The sequence below is a fragment of the Drosophila simulans genome, chromosome 2L (genome assembly GCF_016746395.2).
Source record: "Drosophila simulans strain w501 chromosome 2L, Prin_Dsim_3.1, whole genome shotgun sequence".
Lineage (NCBI taxonomy): Eukaryota > Metazoa > Arthropoda > Insecta > Diptera > Drosophilidae > Drosophila > Drosophila simulans.
This window is the reverse complement of record NC_052520.2, coordinates 1,596,181-1,616,185: the sequence shown is the minus strand read 5'-3', so window position 1 is coordinate 1,616,185 and position 20,005 is coordinate 1,596,181. Positions and strand designations below refer to the sequence as shown.

The window sequence follows — 20,005 nt, the reverse complement described above, 5'->3', positions numbered from 1 at the left end:
TAAATTTATCAAATCAATGCTCAGACCAACTTGTAATACAATGTAATACTGAAGCCTATTTAGTTTTTACCTAAGTTTTACTGAAGGGTATCTCTTCCAGCGACGCTTTTTAGATTTCCCTTCATGCCTTCTTATTTTTTTTTTAGACTTTACTATCCGTGTGAATTTTTACCAATATGTGGCATCCTGTTGACTGACTGCCGACTGATTGCGTATACGCGATGTGACAGTTTGCTGAAAATATGTTGCGTATACGCCCCGTCTACCGCTTGCTGCTACAGACAGTCCCCATGAGCAATAGTTGAGCTGGATGCTGGTTCGTCTGTCTGCCCGAATCAAACCGAATGTGATTTTTAATTCTACAATTTTGACATTTGCGTTTGCATTTAAATTAGATTTTACGAGGCCACAAACATTGACTACCATCCAATTTGAGGGCCGCCGATTGCCCCGCACATCGCAAAAGTCGAGTGGATTGCAATGCGAGCATGACAAATGGGATTTCACTCCTGACTATCTCACAAAGTCTGCGGGTTTCTGGTGTCCTTGGAAAGGTAGCCAATGTGCTCAGACTTCGCTAGTATGAAGCCGTTCGTTCTCGGCTCCTCGGATACTAATTGAAACATTAATAATGGCCAAGTCTCTCAATCGGATTGCGAACAATCACGACTCGAAAGACACTTCTCGTCGATTCCACTTAATTGCATCATCCTCACTCGGAGTCCGCAATCATTTTGCATCTCGGTTGCTGCTGGATCAAAATAAAAGCGAAGAAGCCGCTTCATAAAATTAAACTTAATGGTGTTGATGATGTTCATTAACCGAACGCAATCATAATAACTGCCAGGGAAGAAAATATTAAACACAAAATGGTGTAAAAATTAATTAAGCCCTAATAGCTGTGGAGCATTTTTCGCAGCCACAAAACGGAGCTCGAGCAAAACAGATTTTGTATTTACCCGCACCGAGCCAATGAGGAATAATTTAAATCGTTTGTGCGCAGTTTGAGGGAGTTGAGTAACTCAATTTAAGCGAATATAATTAATAACAAAATTTCCTTTAATATTCAAGTAATTTCGGTTTACCATAACCGCTGCTATAACATTTTGCTTAATGGATTGGATATGGGAAAATGGTTCGCTAAAATATTAATTTGGTTTTTTGTGTCACTTAACTTGACGGAAGTCAGTCATGTTTTTCATTAAATTCCCTTGAGTAACTGGTCCGAAACACGAGGCTGTGAATTTTCCATCAAGACTTTGAATTCCTTTTCTAATTCACAAAACAAGCTCGTTCGGTTCAGTTCACATTTGGTTTACTCTGCATTTTCGATATTGCTTTACATTTGTGGCACAAAAATTTATCAAATATTTCGCAGGAACTGCCACTAAATTCGAGCACTTTTACACGAAATGACTTTTACGTATAAGGAACTCATAGATGTTGCCATTGGGTCCCCGGAATCAGGACACGTTAACTTTTACGCTTTGCATGTCCTGCTCACGTGCTTTGCCCAGCGATTGGAGGTCCTCGATGAGGTTGTCGAGCAGGAAGACTACATGGTGGCCAATGTGCGCTTGCAAAGCAGTTTACGTGAGTGGGAATGTTAACCTGTTAAGTGAACCTGAGATACTAGTATTTGTTTTCCTAAATAGTGACCTTGGGTAACACCTCGAAGTTCCGTCTTTTCGCCGGTGCGGATGCCGAGGAGGGAGCAGCCGAGCCGGCGGCAGAGCCACCAGCCGAGGAGGCAGAGGCACCACCTGCGCCAGTCGAAGAGCCTCCCGCAGCGGAGCCAGCACCAGAGCCTGCTCCAGAACCTGCTCCAGAGCCTGCTCCAGAGGAACCTGCCCCACAGGAGCCAGCCCCAGAAGAAGCAACTCCTGTGGAGGCTGCTGCACCAACTCCAGAACCGGTGGGTTCCAACCACGAACCAACTCCATCTGCAACTCCGGCTCCCGAGGAGCATCCTCCTTCTGAGCCCGAGGCAGATACCTCAAAAGCACCAATGGATGTGCCTGCCGAGGCCAAGGGAGAGGAGCTGGCTCCGCAGGCCTCACGGGTCTCCTCGAGATCCTCCGGTCGCGACAAGTCGCACAGTCAAACGGACGGATCTCTTACCAATAATCTATTGCGTCTCGAAAGACGCCTCTCCAAGATTGAACTGCAGAAGGAGCAGGCCACCATGGAGGTTCAGCAGTTTGTGAGCAATCTCACCAGCCAGCTGAAGATCACGATGGAGCAGGTGAACAATATGACCCACTTGCTGATCGATCGCAAGCCGAACCCGCAGAGGTTTAAGTTACTCCGTCACATAGCCAAGCAGTTGAGGGTCCTGATGGTGACGACTGGTGATGAGGTTTCTGTGAGTTGGTCGAGTGGGGACATAGTGGACGGTGTCGAAGAGGAGGGCCTGTCAGAGGAGGAGGTCCCAGTGGAGTCTAGTGCGCCCACAGAGGTGGAGAAGCCTGAGGAAGAGGAGGAACTTGAATTGGAACAGCCCCTTTGCTATTCGCCGGAGAAAATGCTTACTGAGCTTCTAGACCTCAAGTCGCAATTCTGTGCGCTGACCAACAAAGTTAATGAACTCGCTGCAGCCTTGCTGAAACAGGACTCCCAGAGACTGATGGACCAGATGAAGGATCTATCGGAAACAGTGCGGGATATTAAGCTCTACATGGCCAGCAACAAGGAGGCTACCAATAGCATGTCGACTCGCCTCAATGACTGCGTATACCAGATACAAGTCCTGAAGAAATCGGCATCCCATTTGGATGAGGTGAAGATTGACAAGACCGAGGTGGAGCTTTTGTTGGCCGAGAAGGTGGACTTCCAGCAGTTGGCCACGAAAGTATCCCTGGAGCAACTGGAGGAGTACAAGGCCAGGTTGGAGCAGATGTTCTGCGAAGTGCGCCACATTGTCAGTTTGAACGAGAAAAACGTCCTGCAGATCATCGACAATCTGCGAATGACGCTGGGCATCGATGCATTGGAGCTGAGTCTCAAGGACTTCCGGGAGATGATCGAGCGGCGGGTGCAGATCATAGCCGAGGCACTCCAGAAGTACATGGAGATGACCAACGATGACTGTGCCGCAGCTGCCGGAAGAGTCAAGGTCATGCAGGATCTGGCCTGCTTGGCCTGCGACACCACCTGCGTAATGCGAACTGTGGAGCGATCCAAGGTGCCCTCGCTGCCTAATGCGAAGGGTTCCACCGGCCTGGGTCCCATTGTCACCTACGAACTGGGTCAGATCCGCAAGTCGGGCATCATGGGATACTATCGCAAAGACGAGTTCCCGCACTCCACCAGTGCGTGGACCAAAGGAGCCTCCGGTGTTCCCATGGTCAAGTGCACTCCGCGTCACGCGGGCGGAAGCCACACCACCCACACCGCGGATGAGCACATGCAGAAGGTCATTCTGTCCAAGAAGACCAGCGGTTGGACATAGGAGGGACTACTGCACCTAATAGATTGTAGCTATTGTAATTATATGATCGTTGTTTTGGGCTACTAGACAAAATTATAGATTTTCTGTATGTTATCAATCTGTATTTTTCTTTGGAAATACCAATAAGCTTTATGAACTACAAGTACTTCTGACAATGACACGCTACGTACTTGCCATATTGGCTACAAAGGCTCGGCCTGGAAAAATAATTAATATGCACAGATTCCCTTGCTCTAGATCGCATGTCCACATATTTTAATCTCAGAATACACAAGAACACTTCACTTTAATATTCATTGCATCACCGTATAATTCCATAAGAGAATTAAATAAAATATGTTGACTGTAAGCGATTTATGTTAATGGACTTTTTGGCCACGAGCATTAATTTCCAAGTTTCCATGGCTGTGTGCGACACTTTGAAATAATCATTGATTGCACTTTTAACTGCCCGCTTTTAATTGACGCAGTTACCTACAGCAAGTGCATGGCAGGGATATATATTTTTAAACATTTATTTTCGCTTTGCGGCTCATTTAAATTTGGCTTCGCATTGCAGCATTCGAGGCGTGCTTGTGGCAGCGATTGATAAACATTTTTTATTGCCCGCATCGGGGCAAGTTCATTCTGAACCTGGATCTGGGCTTTAAGTGCATGATTTGAATGGACTGTCAGGGCGCGTTTAATAGGCTAACGATTAAAAGCATAAATTCGCCATAAATTGAAACAAGCTAACAGTGGCAAAACAGGCCAGGAATAAATATAAATAAATTGCTTTTAGTGCTCGTTCGAAGGCTATCACAGAAATGCAAAAAAAAAAAAAAAAAATGGTGCCGCAGATATGGCAGAACTGTCATTTACCCTTTATTCAAATGTTAACAATAAGGGCGGACTTCCTTCGGCATAAATTTTAAATTATTCAGCATATTAGTCAGATGCCATTTACATGCTGAACATTAACAATTAAACTGGTAATATTTAAGCATCATTACAACGAATTACATATCACTTTTTTAAATTCGAATGGGAGTTGATTTTGACACTTTTTCCATGTCATATTATTTCGCCCAATGAAAAATACTAAAAATAATTTTATAAGCTGTATATATTAGCATACCAGCAAACTACAGCAAACAACTTTCGTTTGATGTTTTCAGTTCCCTTAAAAGGTAAAAACAAGTGCTCGCCATTAAAGCCTCATAAGTGAACGTGGAAATTAATTAGAGACAGCAATGTGAGCAGAATGAAAAAGAGACACCACGCCAACGAAATTTTAATGGAAACAGGTCAGTGCATAAATTGCAAGTAAAACGGGCGAAGCCGGAAGACAGAAAAAGGCCAAATGTAAACAGAAATGGACTCAGTTGGCAAATGGCTGCAATAACAGCAAATAGTTATAACTAAGTGTAACAGAAGCATTACACAGAAAGAAACTAGGAGTTACAGAGTTTAAGATATAGCAATGGAAAACAATTTTGAAAAATACTTATAAGCAAGCGACATCGATTTTGATTGTGAAAACAGTATGACCTTGCACAGTGACGGAAATTCCGTTGCGGTGCATGCTCACTCTGTGCTTCTAAGCCAAGTTTTAAGCAGAGTTCCAAAAACGTCAAATGGAATTTCATGAATTGTGCAATGGTCAACTGAGATGGCGAGAAAGGAAAAGGTGCAGGCAACCAGAGAGGAAAACAAAGACATCGGGCAAATAAATTAAAATGCAAATTTAAACGAAAACGAGTGTAAACAGTAAACACTTCAGATTGGGGTCTGAGTGCAAGGCTAAGACGGAAGTCTCTCGATCTCGACATCGTGGAAAGCAAAAGCTAAAAACCAAATCGCGGAAATGACCCAAAAAAAGGCAGGCAGACACCGCGCCGGGTAAAAAGCACATGGGAGAAGATGCGCCATTGTTGTCGCTCTTTGAAGGTCACACTTGGAGTGGGCGGAAAATGGGGGTGGCGGCGGGAAAGTGTTGAGCTTGAGCCAAATTGTTGAGCCAATTTCCACGTCTCACTTACCCCATAACCAACTTTGATTGCGGCAGTCTGTTATCTCTGTGCGTATTCCCAAGATCCAATGACTTGTCAGCTTAAAAGTTTGCAGTCTCACCTGAAAATAAAGTAAGTGATTAAAGTAAGTGATTTTAGTGATTAATATTGGTGGTGGGTTCCTGTAATTTATTGATTATCATACGCTCTACAGGCAAATAGCTTTAGAAGAACTTTGATACTAGTCAACCCGCATTTCCATTCTGCGGGTTTTTCTCACCCATAAACCAACTAAACTATGGTAGGAAAAGTTTTGTGACAAAATTCCAGCATTTTAGAAAACTTATTTTGTAACTAAATGGCGATAAACAAATAAAAAAGACAAATAATTTGAGCAATTGTGTGTTGAGCAAAGTAGAAAAAAGTACAAATATTGGTAAGGGGAAAGTTTACAATTGACTGGTCGATAAGTTAAATATCATAGGGCCAAAAGAGAACTGCTATTCTAACTGTCAAAGAGCAACATAAAAGTGTTATAACTAAGTATCTCTGTATCCTTAACTTTAAGCGTTGGTATATGTACAATATTAGATCGGAAAAAATATAAATGTGTACAAAAATTGTGAGATGTTACCAAAAATCAATCCAGTCTAATGAACAGATATTCAAAGCTGGTGAAAAATGTAATCAATATCGCAGCGCAGCAGGGCAGCTTACATAAGCAAACACAAACACTCCGGCATGTGCGAAATCGTTTCCATTCCAAAATAGCCAAATGATGTTTAAGTTGGAATTCAATTTGGAGGCGATAGAACGAGGAGAAAGGTTTTCCATCAGAGTCAGCCGAGAATGGAAGTCAAAATGAATTATTGCTCTTGGCCCAAACTCATTTTGGCCCTTATGTGCGTGTGTGCGAGTGTGTTAAATAAACATAAGAGGGCCAACAGCAGACGTGGAAGAAGTCGTAGTTGAAAAGAAAGGCATTTTCGGCATTATCTCGGCCTGCTATTTTCAACTTTTTCTGGCCCAGAGTAAAATGACTTGGGGCTAAGACGAAATAGCCTTGAACTGCACAGTTTGACGCAGCTGAGCATCATAGATTTCGGTGTGTTTGTGTTTCTTGTATTTTCTACAAAATGTTGTTATATTTGCTTGCCAATATATGTATATTTTTTACAGCTCTTACCTAACACAAAGGATAGCTGTATGATTTATTGCAAACGCATGTGGATATAATCTTTAATTAAATGCCCAAACCCACCTTTACTTTGAGGAGTAACCATAAAGTGCCTGCACTTTGGGAAACCTGCACGCCAGCTTATACAATTTTGACTGCACTTCTCCCAAGGAACTTCAAATCTTTATTTATTTTTATTCTTCAAACACAAAGTTGTACAAACGAGTGGAATCTGTGTGGCTGTTATGACTTGTTTGGGTATTATTCTGGTCTGAGATGCATTTGCATAAACCGCAAAATCTGCTTGTTTTGAATTAGCATTTTTTGCTGTTGACGCTGATGTTTATTTTTCTTTTTTGGGTGTTCAGGACCGGCCAATAATTTCATTGGCTTCAGGCCACTCATCTCTGGTGTTTTGTCTGGCCCTTGGGCTGTTTTTACAAAATATTTCAGCGAGCCAACTTGCATGTCTTACTTTTTTACATATTTTTATGTGAGGCGGCACAAAAGTGATATATTCGTGGATTTAAATCTGTGTTTTTGTTATTTTTTCAGCCCGCAACCTGCTGCTGGGCAAGTGCAGATAAAAGTGTGGCGAATTGGGGGAGACTGCCTTTTGCCTTTGCCATCTGGGATCTTGTATATTTATCTTTATTAGCCATTCACCGATGCGTGACTCAAAAAATGAGCCGGACTAACACATAAACTTTTGCCAGCATGCAAAAATTAGATAGGGGCGGGCCACGCCCACATCTCGCACAGACAATGGCCAACTTAATAAGTTATCAATCAAATTTCGTCAATCGTTTCGGGTCAAAGCAATCAATTTGCGTGATAAAGTCAAATGCCGAACAGCATCCGGTGAAGGATATCTTTCATCTGCCACGCCCCTTGCCCCAACTAGCCCGTTCGCCCATTTTGGCCAACACTTTCCGCTCAATCCTCTCTTGGCCATCAGCTCTTGGCATTGTTTGTCTGACAGTTGTAAAGTGATTTGCTACGTGAATTGGGCGATGCCATTGGGATCTGGGGAAAATGGGTTATTTCTGATTTTTGGGTGGAGTTGAAGGTTACAAGCGATAGAATTGGAAAATATGATTTGTATACATTAAGAGATTTGATGTCAGCCATGGACAGCCGAAGATGATTTATATTGATATACAGTATGTGACAGAAGATGTATTATTTTTGCTCCGCCAGAGAGCTTTTGTCCAAAACGGAATAAATGAATAATATATTGATGATGCACTTTGCTGCTGCTCTAATTAGATTCCAGGGGAAATCGAGCCTCGAATATTTCAAATGCATGGAAATTAACAACTTACAATAAATAGTTTTTACACCACATAAAAGAGTCATCTGAATGTATTCTATCATTTGCTTAATTGCATATGCTTGCATATATAACTAATGACAACAGAACGAACAATATAGAAACAAGTTTGAAACGACCCGTTTAAAACCTGACCCAATTTGTGTAGTCTGTAAAAAAGTAAAAGTTTATGCAAATAAAATCTTACAATGGAATAGCCGCTCATAAATAACAGTAAAGTAATCAACAAGGAACCATAAAAAGCTAAGGTTCCCCCAAAAAGTTTAAGTTTCATTTCAGAGCAAGCCATTTGATGGCCTCAGACATCTAGAGCCAATCACTGTTTGATGTCCGATTTCCTTTATTTAACCAGTTCCGTGCCAAATTATGCATAATACAATCATAATCATCTGCGTCTATAAATAAAGCGAACATCTAACCAGCAGAGCCAGAAACCCGCATCAGAATATTACAATACAAATGTTGTTCCAGCAAATCAGGCAATGATAAATAATCATAACAGACTGTTATGTTTACCAACAATCGAATCGACATTCCGGCATTCGATTTCCTGTTTATGCAACGAAGCCAACAAAGTTTTTCCCAATCGGAACTCATGGAGTTCTAATAAAAAGGCGAAGGAAAAACTTGCCAGCAATCGCAGAAACTTTTAATGTCGAAGAGTTGAGCAAGTCGCAAACAAACAAAAATATGCTAATGGAAAAGCATTCACAATGAAGCGTATAACGTATCCGAAGCTGAGAAAAAAACCTGATTTAATTAAGCCGCAAAAACCGATTAAAAAGTTGACCAAATGCCAAAGGCCCAAAAAAAAAAAAAATAAATAAATAACAGACAACTAAAATATGGCACGTATTCCGGTATGTGATGTTCATGCTTATAAATAAGATGGGGCTTTGAAGACCTGTGATGCTGGTCAGTTTCGATGACGAACCGAAAATATGTGGGCAGATCACAATATACATGTTTGTACAGTGCGTTTCAGACTGTTAAGGTGAAATAGTGAAGTATCCTATGTAAAAATGGGAAATCGAGAAATGTTACAGATGGTCGTATTGTTAACAAGATAGTCATATGCTTATCCGCTAATTTTAAATTCACACTTTATGGCTCATAGAAATGAAATATTGTTATCGCCACTGACTGTAGCCAAAATAGTTTGAGGAAGTGCTTGGAACGTGAGTGTTGGATTTTTTATCGATTGGCTCAGCAGACGAGCCAAGGTCAGCATCCCAGGTAATAAGCCAAATGACAACTAATCAATATCATGCGAGTCATCGGCAAAAAAGGCTTATAAATTATGCGGCCCGTTGAGTGAAATCCCTTGAGGGAGAACTCAAGCGACTCTCGTGTATCTTCAAGGGCCAAGACGATGAAGATACGGATAGAAAGGGTTATAGATGCGAGCTGTGTGAAGTGTGACCAGCCAAGTGAGTTGTAAGCAAATGGCCGCACCTTGCCGCTTGTGTTTATGACAAGTAGCCAAGTCGGACTGATGTTGCCCAATGGGTTATGTTCCAGATGCTGCTATTTTGGGGTTTCCCGCCATCTATTCATCCGACAGCCCAACTCTTTTTTTATTCCTTCTCGGTCTGGCTGCTGTCCCCAAGCAAATAAACTTAAGTGCATTGGCTCGTAAGCTTCAGCTCGACTTGAGTGCTTGTTAAATGTAAAGCATGTATGTTCGTAGATATTTTAGAGTCGGAAATGCGTTCGGGTTCATTTGTTGGGGAAGCTGTAGGATTTCGGGCTGCCTAGCAGCTTCTAAATTGGTTCTGAAATGCGTTGAAGTACATTGATGTAAGTGTCATCGGTGACACACAAATTGGGCGAAGGGAGCAAGGAAACAAATTGAGTTAATGCAAAGACAAGGAAATTGAATTAATGATTCTATTCACAAGAATAACAGCTGTTTATAAATAAACAAAAAACGTTATTTCTTGATTCTTTTATTTGAACATTTAACATGTACAACTATTTCAACACACTCACAAGCTCTCTTCATTCACACCTGTGCAGTTTGGGATGAAAAAGCTGCTGCAATTTGTATCTGCATGTCCCAAATCACTTTCTTCAACCTGCAACTCTCTCATCATTTGCCGCACTTATGTCGGATCATTAGTGCAAAGTATTTCTTTTATCTGGCGATCAAAGAAATTAACTAATTTGCTGGCATTTGTGCGGCAGCGCCGAGTGAGATTGCCATTGACATTGAAAGTCGTGCCAAATGTTAATTAAGTTCAGCAGTAACATAAAAATAATAACCCAATAAAAAAAGCGAGCGGGCTCGCACAATGAAGACATCAAAAAGCATTACAAAAATGTAACAGCAAAGTAAAAAAAAAGATGCGAAGGCAGTGAAAATAGCAGAAACACAAAGCGGAGCAGATGGACTTCACTTCACTTTTGCTATCTTTTTGCTACACTTTTGTTTTTCTACCGCCGCGGCTCGCAGATGAAATCAAAATTTCACTGAGTGTCAGTGAAATGAACTGGAGTGAACTGGGAATGAACCGCAGTGATCCGGCGGTGAACTGCCGTGAACCGAAAATGAACCAAAGTAAGCCGCAATTACGCAGAATAACAGTATTTTCATATTTATGGTACCATTTTGCCTCGTTTTTTCGTTGCTTCCGCTGTAATGACAGTGCAATTTATGATAATTTCTGGCCAAGGCCATCGCGCAATAAACATAAATTTCTGCAAAGAGCCAGCCTTTAAAAATGAAAATAGTACAGCAGAGAGCATCAGAAACAAAAGCAAGTCGAGAAGAGGTCCAAACCGTTGATAAATGTTTGCCTTTGGGGCCAAGCTGGGTAAATGTAACCGTACAAATTTACTCTTTGTCAAATTATATTGAAACTAATAAATTTGACAGGCCATAACGAGCTCCAGGTTGGGCGGAGACCCATACCGAAATTGACTTGTCAATGGTTCATTTTGGTTTTTATTTTCCATGTTTCGTTTTCTTGTTGTGGTTCAGTTCATTGTGTGAAACAAGTGAAAGTGTCAACGCCATGGAAAATGATAAATGACTGAAGGAACATGCCGGCAGATGGTGGAGAAGGGGGAGCAGATGGGTAGAGAGTGGCGGTGGAGAAAGGCAGAGGCAGGTTACTGTCCAATGCGGCGTATACGTTATTTATGTCCTGCGTAAAAAACTGCAGAGGGAAATGGCGTTATGCAAGCGTAGCTGCAAACTAACAAGTACATTGTGAAATTGAGAAATATCGAGACAAAATAGCATCATTTAAGGAGACTTCTAAATATAGTTCAGATTTAAATTTCTAAATCAATCTGAATTCATAATAAAAACCAAAGTAGCTCTTACTTCGCAGGGATTTCACTAAATCTTTTAGTTTTCAAAAGCCAGCATTTGCCTTAATAGTTATGAATAGCCTACTGGCGACCCATAAAAGAATCCTGTCGCGTTTTCACTGGGGTCACACATTGTAATAAAGTAAATATGCCAAAAGGGACGCGGCTGAAAGAGGGTCCTTATCTGGGAGGACTAGAGCACGACACCCAGATAACCCAGCCACAAAACTCATGGCGAACGCGTGCTCGGAATAATGAACAGAGTTTCGAGGATATGGTTAGTGGGCTAAGGGGGATGCTGCGTTAACTGGGTGGGGGAATTATTTGCCAACAGTTGTCAGTCTAAATAGGAGCACACTCATGCAGAGGTAGCTTAAATGCAAAATAGGATCCTTGCATTTAACCTTGCGAAATCGCATTTGTAAACTACAAATGTGTAATTACGCTACGCACTTGCCGCTGAGTGGGTGGAATGCGACTTGCTAATTTGCAGATCTTCTGTGCTGTTTGTCGACATCGTCAAGTGCTAATTTTCGTGGCCAACTGTTTGCCCACTCACAATTCTTTGAGAAAGTCTCGCAAAAATCTTTCAAAAGCATATCGTTGTGAAGGTGCTAAAGCTTCGCCCTGAAATGTTTGCTCTGCAGATTCGCGCGGTGAAACGAGATGAAATCTATTCAGCGTAAAAATGTCTTCTTAATGAGCAACACAGAAAAAGATCTTTGAAAAGACCTTTAGTTGTCAACGAGGAGACAAGATTTCTTCAAAATGATTTCTCTAATTTGATTGGCAAATGAAGGGCCGCTCAAGGAAAGTGTTTAGATAATACTTTCGACTTTGTCTTGGGACTATTAGATATTAATTTATAAAATCTTTTTATGTGCTGTTGGTTAAATATCACTTTACCCACTGTTTTCTCACCTGCCTCCGTAGAGATAAAAGAGTCATAACAAATATGGGAACACGAAATGCAGAGCACTGCGTTGGCTCGCAACCAAAGGGCCCAACTTAGGCCTAAAGTCGAGTCTTTGACCCGATCTCTGGCGGCGTTGGCAAACAGCACCGCCCCTCTTCAGTCCACCCACTGGTTGGCAATCAAAAGCATCGTTTGTTTTGGACTCATAGACTCTTCAACTAAGCGAGATGGTACAATGAACTTTGCTAGACCGAGCTGAGTGGGAGATTTAGTGGGGTTGGCAGGAGCGGTAAGGCTTGTCGACTTGTGTGTAATGCAAGGCAAGCAGAAACAGCACAGAAAAAAAGGGGTTACCCCGCGAAAACGCAAACAGGGGAAGGCTGCACTGTGAGAAATAGAACTCCTTATCATCCACCCATAGAAAAATATTTCATTGATAACAAATAACTAATTGCAATCAGAAATAATTAATTTATTAATGATTACAGTGTGACCCGACTATCACTTGACAACGCTCAGAATAAAATAAGTTATTTTATATTTGAAACTTCAAATAATGAACTCAATTTTTTCTCAGTGCTGCGTCTGCTTCTTCTTTTTGCTGCGTCGACTGCGGCTGTTTGCATTTAAATTTTTCACATTCAATTCATTTGAGGCTCGGCAGAGCACACACAAAAAAATGTTCAGTAGCAGCAGCAGAAGAAGAAAACAGCAAACAAAGTTACAAAGGCGCAGGGGCAACGAGTGGGGAGCGACGGGGGGCCAAGTTAAATGCTGCAAAAATGAAGCTAATACTTATGTTGCAAGTTGCAACTAGGGCCACTCCGACCCCTTCCACGCCCCCACTTTCGCATATATCCCTCACCTGCGATGACTTGCGGGCTTCACATCATCATCCACATCATACTTTTTTCATTTGGCTTTTCACCTATTGTTTACGCCCTCCGGTGTATTGTGTGGGCGTGGCAAACACATGAGAATCCAACGGCCCGGCTAAAGTGTGTGTGTGTTTGTTTTGTTTGTGCGTGTTCCCATTTTATTCATTTCGCTAGCTTGCTCTTTTGAGAGAGGGGCGGCTGCTCCCCTTGCGGTCGTTTCCAGCCTCCAAACGGTCCAACGCCATCATTTCGAGGAAGCCAACGCGCATTTTTCACATGAGCTAATGACCAAAGGGGAGTCTCAGGTGGGATAAGGGAGTAGTTAGAGTGACCAGAGGCCGACTAGAAGCTACAAGCTGAGTATTAAAATGGTAAGCAACTGGGACTTGGTATGCATAATTCGGTATAAGGGATATATATTGAAATAAATGTTTCAAAAGCTTGTTCAAACCGGTAGCTTTTAAGAATCGTGTTACCAAGATTTAATGTTTTTAAGAATCAACACTCTCGGCAAGCGTCTGAAACGAATAAAGGTGAACATATCCCCCTAGTTAAGCCATTATGCCTTGAACTCTTTTTCCGGCTGCAAATTGAAACATTTCTGCACTTGCTTTTACAGAGAGTTCGGGTTTTCCTCGCTTTTTTTGCTAGATCTCTTTTTTCCTCACCTGAGCGAGAGCCCGAGTACCGTACTCTTTGCAACTGGCTAACAAGCCAACTATGTGTAGCTAACGTTCAAATGGGCACACACAGCCAACAACAGCAATGTCAGCGGAATCGGAATCAGGATGGGTACCAGACTCAGACTCCCACTTTTGGCCAAAACCCCTTGTGCAGTTGGCTCTATTTCAGCGGCAGAATTGCCATGTGTATGGATGTGTATGTGTGTGCATAGAGAAGGCCACAACGGTAAATCATCACGGACACTCGCAACGCACACAGAGGAGATGCACTCAACTAACAAACACACGCAAACCTCGCGGTTTGATGACGACAAAACTCGCCAGTCGCCACCGACTATCCCCATCACCTTTTACATGCTGTTCGGCACAGTTCAATGTGTATTTATACGAGTAAAAGGAAAAAAGGATGTGATGTAGGTAACACGAATAGGAAATACTCTTATACAGCGTTTAATACTCAGGAGTAATTAAACCAATTTAACATTTGTAGAACACTAAGGTCATGAGGCTATTAATTGAATCTTAAATAATAAGTGGTGTGTCCATAGCTGCATTTGAGTATAAAGAGAGGTCATAACCTCTGCCTCTGCTCTCTTATATTAGCTGAATAAATTCCATAAAATAGTGATATTTTCCCAAGAAACTTTAAATTGTGGAAAGATAAAGTTATCTTTTGAGTGCCTTAGCTGCCCCTCCAAGTGCTTCTTTGGGTCCACTTGAGCTCAGCTCTCCATCAAAACCATAATACTCCGGCCACTCAAGGCCATCAAAAGAGAGAGAGGGCAGTGTGCGAGCGGGAAGGGGAGAGGCTGGAGCAGAAAGAGAGGGATAAAAAGAAAACAGTTCGATTGAATGTCTTTTGTATGTGGGTCAGTAATGCAGCCGACGTCGACTGAGGCCGAGAACGGTTAAGCAAACAAGTGAGTGGAACTTGGGTGGACAAGTGCCAGTGCCCATGGTCCCGAAAAGGGGGCGGCGGCCGCAAGAGGGCGTGGCCGGTGGGGGAAACTTGTTTTTAATCGTTGTCAATGGCCCAAAACGTCGAGTGTGCCGTTCGCCGTCGGCAGCTGTGGAAGTTCAGGAAGAGAGCACCGGAAGAAAATCCATCTAAAGTATCTCGTTTAAGTTCAGTTATGACCAGATTATTATCTTTTTGAGAGTTCAGATGCTGACTTATAATTCACAAAGAAACATTTGTATGTCAAATGTTATTTAAACATTAAAGGCTTGCACTTATAATGTTTTTTTTTCTTTCTGTGCAGGCACATAAGAAGTAAAAACATTTTGAGGGGCAAGGAGGGAGTTCTGGGGCAATTTGCAGGCCAATTTTCAGGCTGCGCTGCAGTTGGGGACTTGTTTTCCGTGGCGCAAACAGGTTGCACTGTTAGCTGCACTGATTTCGTTCGATGGCTGATCGCCGTAAATCAAAGAGTGTCCCCCGCCGAATGGCTCATGTCAAATGGAATAATTACACAAGTGGCACAGTTTTTTTCCCCATTTCGCCGGTGAAAGATATCGATGGCGATAAATGTGTCGGCTTTAATATGGCTCTATTTAGCCACATGAATCACTAACTGAAACCGTTTACGCTTAGTTATAGTCGTGCATACACATAAACATTTAATCGTGACTGCACACACTGGTTTGTTTCGGGAATTTTCAGTATTTCAGCTTTTCAGTGCCTTGCTTTTGAATTTCCAAATGATTGCCTGCAATTTAGTTCGTGCTGGTCGATTTCAGCCTTTTTGTTGGCTCCCCTTGCATTTGATTTTGGTTGATTTTTTCTCGATTTCCATGGTATTTAATACGCATGACTTCAGCTTGGATTTTCGTTGCTTTGGCTTTGTTATTTATTTACGAGTATGTTGTAACTCCTGTCGCGTCTGTATTAAGTGTTGGAAACCCTTTTTGGCTATCGATTGGATGATGTAAGCGAAGTTGTTGGCAAGCTGGCTAAATTAAATCAGCAGCATATAGCTGAATAATTCACTTTATCAATCGTTGTTCACTTCAGTTAGGAGCAAAAGGAATGCTATGCATGTCTACAAGTTCTTTATATTATTGTGCTATTTTAAGGTTCTTTGTGGCCAACAAAAAGTGGCATATATGATATTTATAAGTTGAAATGTCTGCAATCTTAATGAAATTAACCATGGGGTTACTATTTTCATTTCGAGGCATAGTAGTTGTGCAAGCTACCATTATAGCCAAGTTTATTGCAATTTATTTATTTACCAGGCACTAAATATGTCCAGGAGACGTTCATTTCTAGACCACGTTCCTCTAATTCTAATTGTTTATTCCTCTGCTGCTGTCCATATCAATTGCTGCTTAATGAGGTCCATATAAATTGCATTCCCCCAGCTCATTTCGTTCCGGAATATGTTGGCCTCTGGGGTCCCTGGCGTCCCAAATACACAGGAATAAGTGCAGTCGGCTTGCAAGTTCCAAATGCCAATCTTCCCCAGGCAGACGGAGCAACTGTGTTTATACATTCGACTCGCATTTCCAATGGCAAGCTGAACAAGTCAATTGAAATCGGAATCGGAGAATGAAGCCAAGTTGAAAAACGGCCTCAAATAGGCATATAAACATCGGCAAATTGCCAATGGAGTAAACGGCGGCACGGCATCCTCATCTCAGTTACCGCATCATCAAACATCGTTATTATGTCTTGGCCAACTCGAACTGAAGAAAACCCGAAAAAAACGAGTCAATCGAGTTGGGGCATTGTATTTAGGTGTGCACGTATGTGTTTGGGTCCAGAGCTACGAGCAACTGACCAACAATCAAGTTGCTGAGCGTAACTAAATGCCCAAAATACCCAAAATCAAAAAGCGTGGCATCCAACACTCGTGGCCATTAACGGTTAATCTGGGCTCTTCACCAATTTACGCGCCATACGCCGGTCGAATCTGCCAATCCGTGTCACATACCAAACTACATTACTTATGAGCGGGCCGCTTTACACTCGACAAAAGAGGGGAAAGGTAGCCGAAATGGGGCGAAAATCAAAAGCATTTCAAATGGATTAACTTTGTAGACCTTTGTGTTAAGTGATCAATTGGAGCCATTTTGCTGGAAACCATATGCTATGGCCAGTTATAGGTATTTATCGTTAAAGAGTTCATTGTAGTGTATAACTTTATTTTGCCAGTGTAACTGGCCGCCCGGCATTCGAGTCAGAATCCCCAAGTGCCATTCCGCAGTGACATGACCTGACCTTCTGGCGGCATTCCTCTGGCAATTAGCCGCGTTTATGGCTCTGTTTTGTTGCCACTTTACCATTTGCCATTTTGCCAGTTGCCGTTGACGCAGCTTCTGTTGTTCTGTTGTTGTTCTGCAGTTAAATGTTGCATGCCACATTTGGCACACATGACAAGCGACATGTGTTTCTGATATGCCAATAGCGAATGGACATGTCCGCCCCCCATTTTTCGCCCCTTGAAATGCCACGCCCCCTGCGGCTGGGCGACCATTATGGCTAATTAATGAATTTCGCACTCGATTTTCCGGGGCGCTTTTCCCGACATCCCGTCGTCGGCTCCTTAATTGGTTATTTATTTTGTTTTATGCGCAATTTTAGTGTTTCTCTAGTGTGTAGCTCGAATATTTGTAATTTTAATTTGTTTTTCCTCTTCGGTTTCTCGATTTTTTCGCCGTCTTAGCGGGGTCATTGGGCTAAAAATTAATGGCCCAGCTTAATGGGTCATTTGAGAGACGTTCGTAAAAGTGACACACACTCGTAATTAGCTGAAATCTCTTTGGGAGCGCAGTGGGTCAACGTTGGGGTCAGTGTGGAGATTGGCTCCAAATTTTGGTTCAAATTTAATGGACTTGCTTAGAGGGTTTACCTGTTGTGTTTTTTACGTGGTGCTGTCTGTTTAAAGGCGCTTACCTAGAAAGAAAGAAATGAAAGGAAAATTAATGCATGTTCAAACACATACATATACCAAATATTAGTTACTAAAATAGATATTATTGAATCTCAAATATTCGATAATTTTCCTAAAAAAACATGCTAAAGTTCCATTGTTCACTTTTTCAGTTTTCGAATAGTCCCGAAATCTGCATGAAAATGGACCCAGCCATTGAAGCATTTTCCACTTGAAAATTCTGCCATCAAAAATCCAAATTGAAATTTCCATCTTGGGCTCAAAATGACAACAACAATAAAAACAATTTGACGTTGCATAACACTTAATGACAAAAGGGTAAGAGTGTGCTTGCCAGAAGAGAGCTACCGGCATATGGCAAAAACAAAAAAAAGAAAATGCATACATTTTTCGTGCAATATGCATATTAAATTCAATAAATTTCCTGCACAGACGACAGCCAGTAAGTGGGCGGTAAACGGGGCGGGGCAGACAAGCTGCCGACAGTGAGCTTTGGCTAAAGGATATGCACAAGGATAACAGCTCAAATTGATAGACATTTATATATATAGCGAGCCAGGAAAGGCGATAGATGCGACTGCACAGGGAGTAAAAATCAAGAATTGGGTACTTAAGATATCCATTTCACAAGATGATTGTCCGGATAACTGCCGTATAAAATTCGAAATAAAAAGTTTAAGTGCGCTTTAAATTTATAGTAAATACCCTCAGGGCTGAGAAATACCCAACTAAATGGTTTCATATTTTTTTCCCAGTGTCCGATTGTCAAACACTTTTGCTCTTTTCACCCGAGCGACAAAGTTTATTTAGCCCTTGACTTGGGAATTTTTCAAATTTTTCCAGCCTCCTCGTCCTTGAAGGAGTACGAAGTGAAAAAGGACACTCGGAAAGGTGAGTGGTGAGTGGCAATGGGGCGGTGAAGCGAAGGCAATATGATGATGGGCACTAAAAATAGTTGGGCGAAATGCATGATGATTTCTGCATTTCCATCGAACCAATAATCACAAGAATTCCCGGCTGTTTGTGGCTAATAATAGAGCTGCCAAACCCGCTGCCACGCCCATTCCCACGACTGCCAGCCTCCGCAGCTCGATCTCGAAAATTCGCGGAACATTTAATTAAATAACAGCAAACAGAGAGAAGGGAAAACTGGATGCGCGCATTCATGGCTTTGTGCCCCGCTTCCGATTGCTTTTGCTGCACAAAAATTGTTGCGACTCAAAATTGCTAAATTCAAAATAACAAATTGCATTGCTAGCCAGTGTCCTTCGCCAGCGCATCCCCCCCTTTCCACTGCATCCATCCGATGTGATTTTGTTGTTTTCATTGCCTTTCAATAGCTGCGCTGCGGTCGTCAACTTTTGCCGATTGGCAGGCGGCAACCGCAATTGGATCTGCTGCTAAATGCTGCTGCTGCTGTCCAAAGCTGCGACTGGACGATAGTGGCCTCCATCCCGAAAAACCAAAGGGGGGAGGGGGATAAACGTGGCAAATGGCCACGAAACAAAGCAACTTCTCCCGGTGCCAGGGGCGTCGTTAGCGAAAATTTATAACATAGAAAAGGCGAGCTAGCGATACCAATTCTGCGGCTGACTGTCGAGGATTCGATGGACGGCTGAGTTCCAATCAATGGTCAATGAAGGTGCAGGAAATGGGTTCCTTGCCCGGCCATCTGCTGGGGATTCGATTGAACTTACAGATTGGTGGGGGTATTCAATTTGGAATAGGAAGAAGCACGAGCTTAATTGTGGGCTTCCGGTCTACTTAAGTCGATTTGGGACACTTAACGTTACAGGTTGCATTGGAATCCGAGTTTTATTTAGGTATGCGCAACTATTACTTCTTAAGTGTCAGTCCTGTAAAATCCATATTCCTTCTAACCATCAGCCACTGCGTGTTATTTCGCCAGCACTACAAGATCTAATCTGTGAATTCATCGGGCCTTTAAGGGCCTCTTTTGGCCAGCCCCCCACTTGCAGCTCCCCGGATTGCACTCCATAAAGGGCTTAAATACACTTTTCTTTGGGCCCCACTACATGTGAGCGCGCCGCTCCATCTTTCTATTGCGCAATCATAAATCAAGGCGCCCGGTCACCGCCCACTTTTGATGTCCGTTGTAATCCGGGGCTTAACATTCTCCACATTGTGCTGGGAGTTGTGCCTTGCAGTTCTCCATCCGCAGTTGGCAATTCGGGCACATGTGGAGGCGAATCCGAGTTGCCAGCCCCCAAAATGCTGACAGCGGCTTAGAGACTCCGACTTTGCGGGCTTCTTTGGTCTGGACCGCGAATGCAATTAAATAGAATATATCGCCGCCTCACAAGGTCGCCTGCTGCCTGTCGCCCGTTTCCTGCGGTTGCAG

General features: G+C 42.5%; 2 protein-coding genes across 6 annotated transcripts in view; one reads left to right on the top strand and one right to left on the bottom strand.

Moving 5' to 3' along the window:
* Window positions 1–20,005, bottom strand: part of LOC6730588 — a 48,390-nt gene that overhangs the window by 17,981 nt on the left and 10,404 nt on the right. The window lies entirely within an intron of this gene.
* On the top strand, window positions 1,211–3,544 carry LOC6730586 (formin-like protein 16). The gene is made up of 2 exons (XM_002077729.4): window positions 1,211–1,593; window positions 1,656–3,544. Exons 1-2 carry the CDS (start codon window positions 1,413–1,415, stop codon window positions 3,449–3,451), a joined length of 1,977 nt encoding a protein of 658 aa, XP_002077765.1. The 5' UTR covers window positions 1,211–1,412; the 3' UTR covers window positions 3,452–3,544.

What these genes read in the sequence shown, in the direction of transcription:
- LOC6730586 (XM_002077729.4), top strand. Translation starts at nt 1,413, where the DNA reads ATGACTTTTACGTATAAGGAACTCATAGATGTTGCCATTGGGTCCCCG. An exon ending in GCGCTTGCAAAGCAGTTTAC is followed by an intron (nt 1,594 to 1,655) that starts GTGAGTGGGAAT and finishes TTTCCTAAATAG; the next exon opens with TGACCTTGGGTAACACCTCG.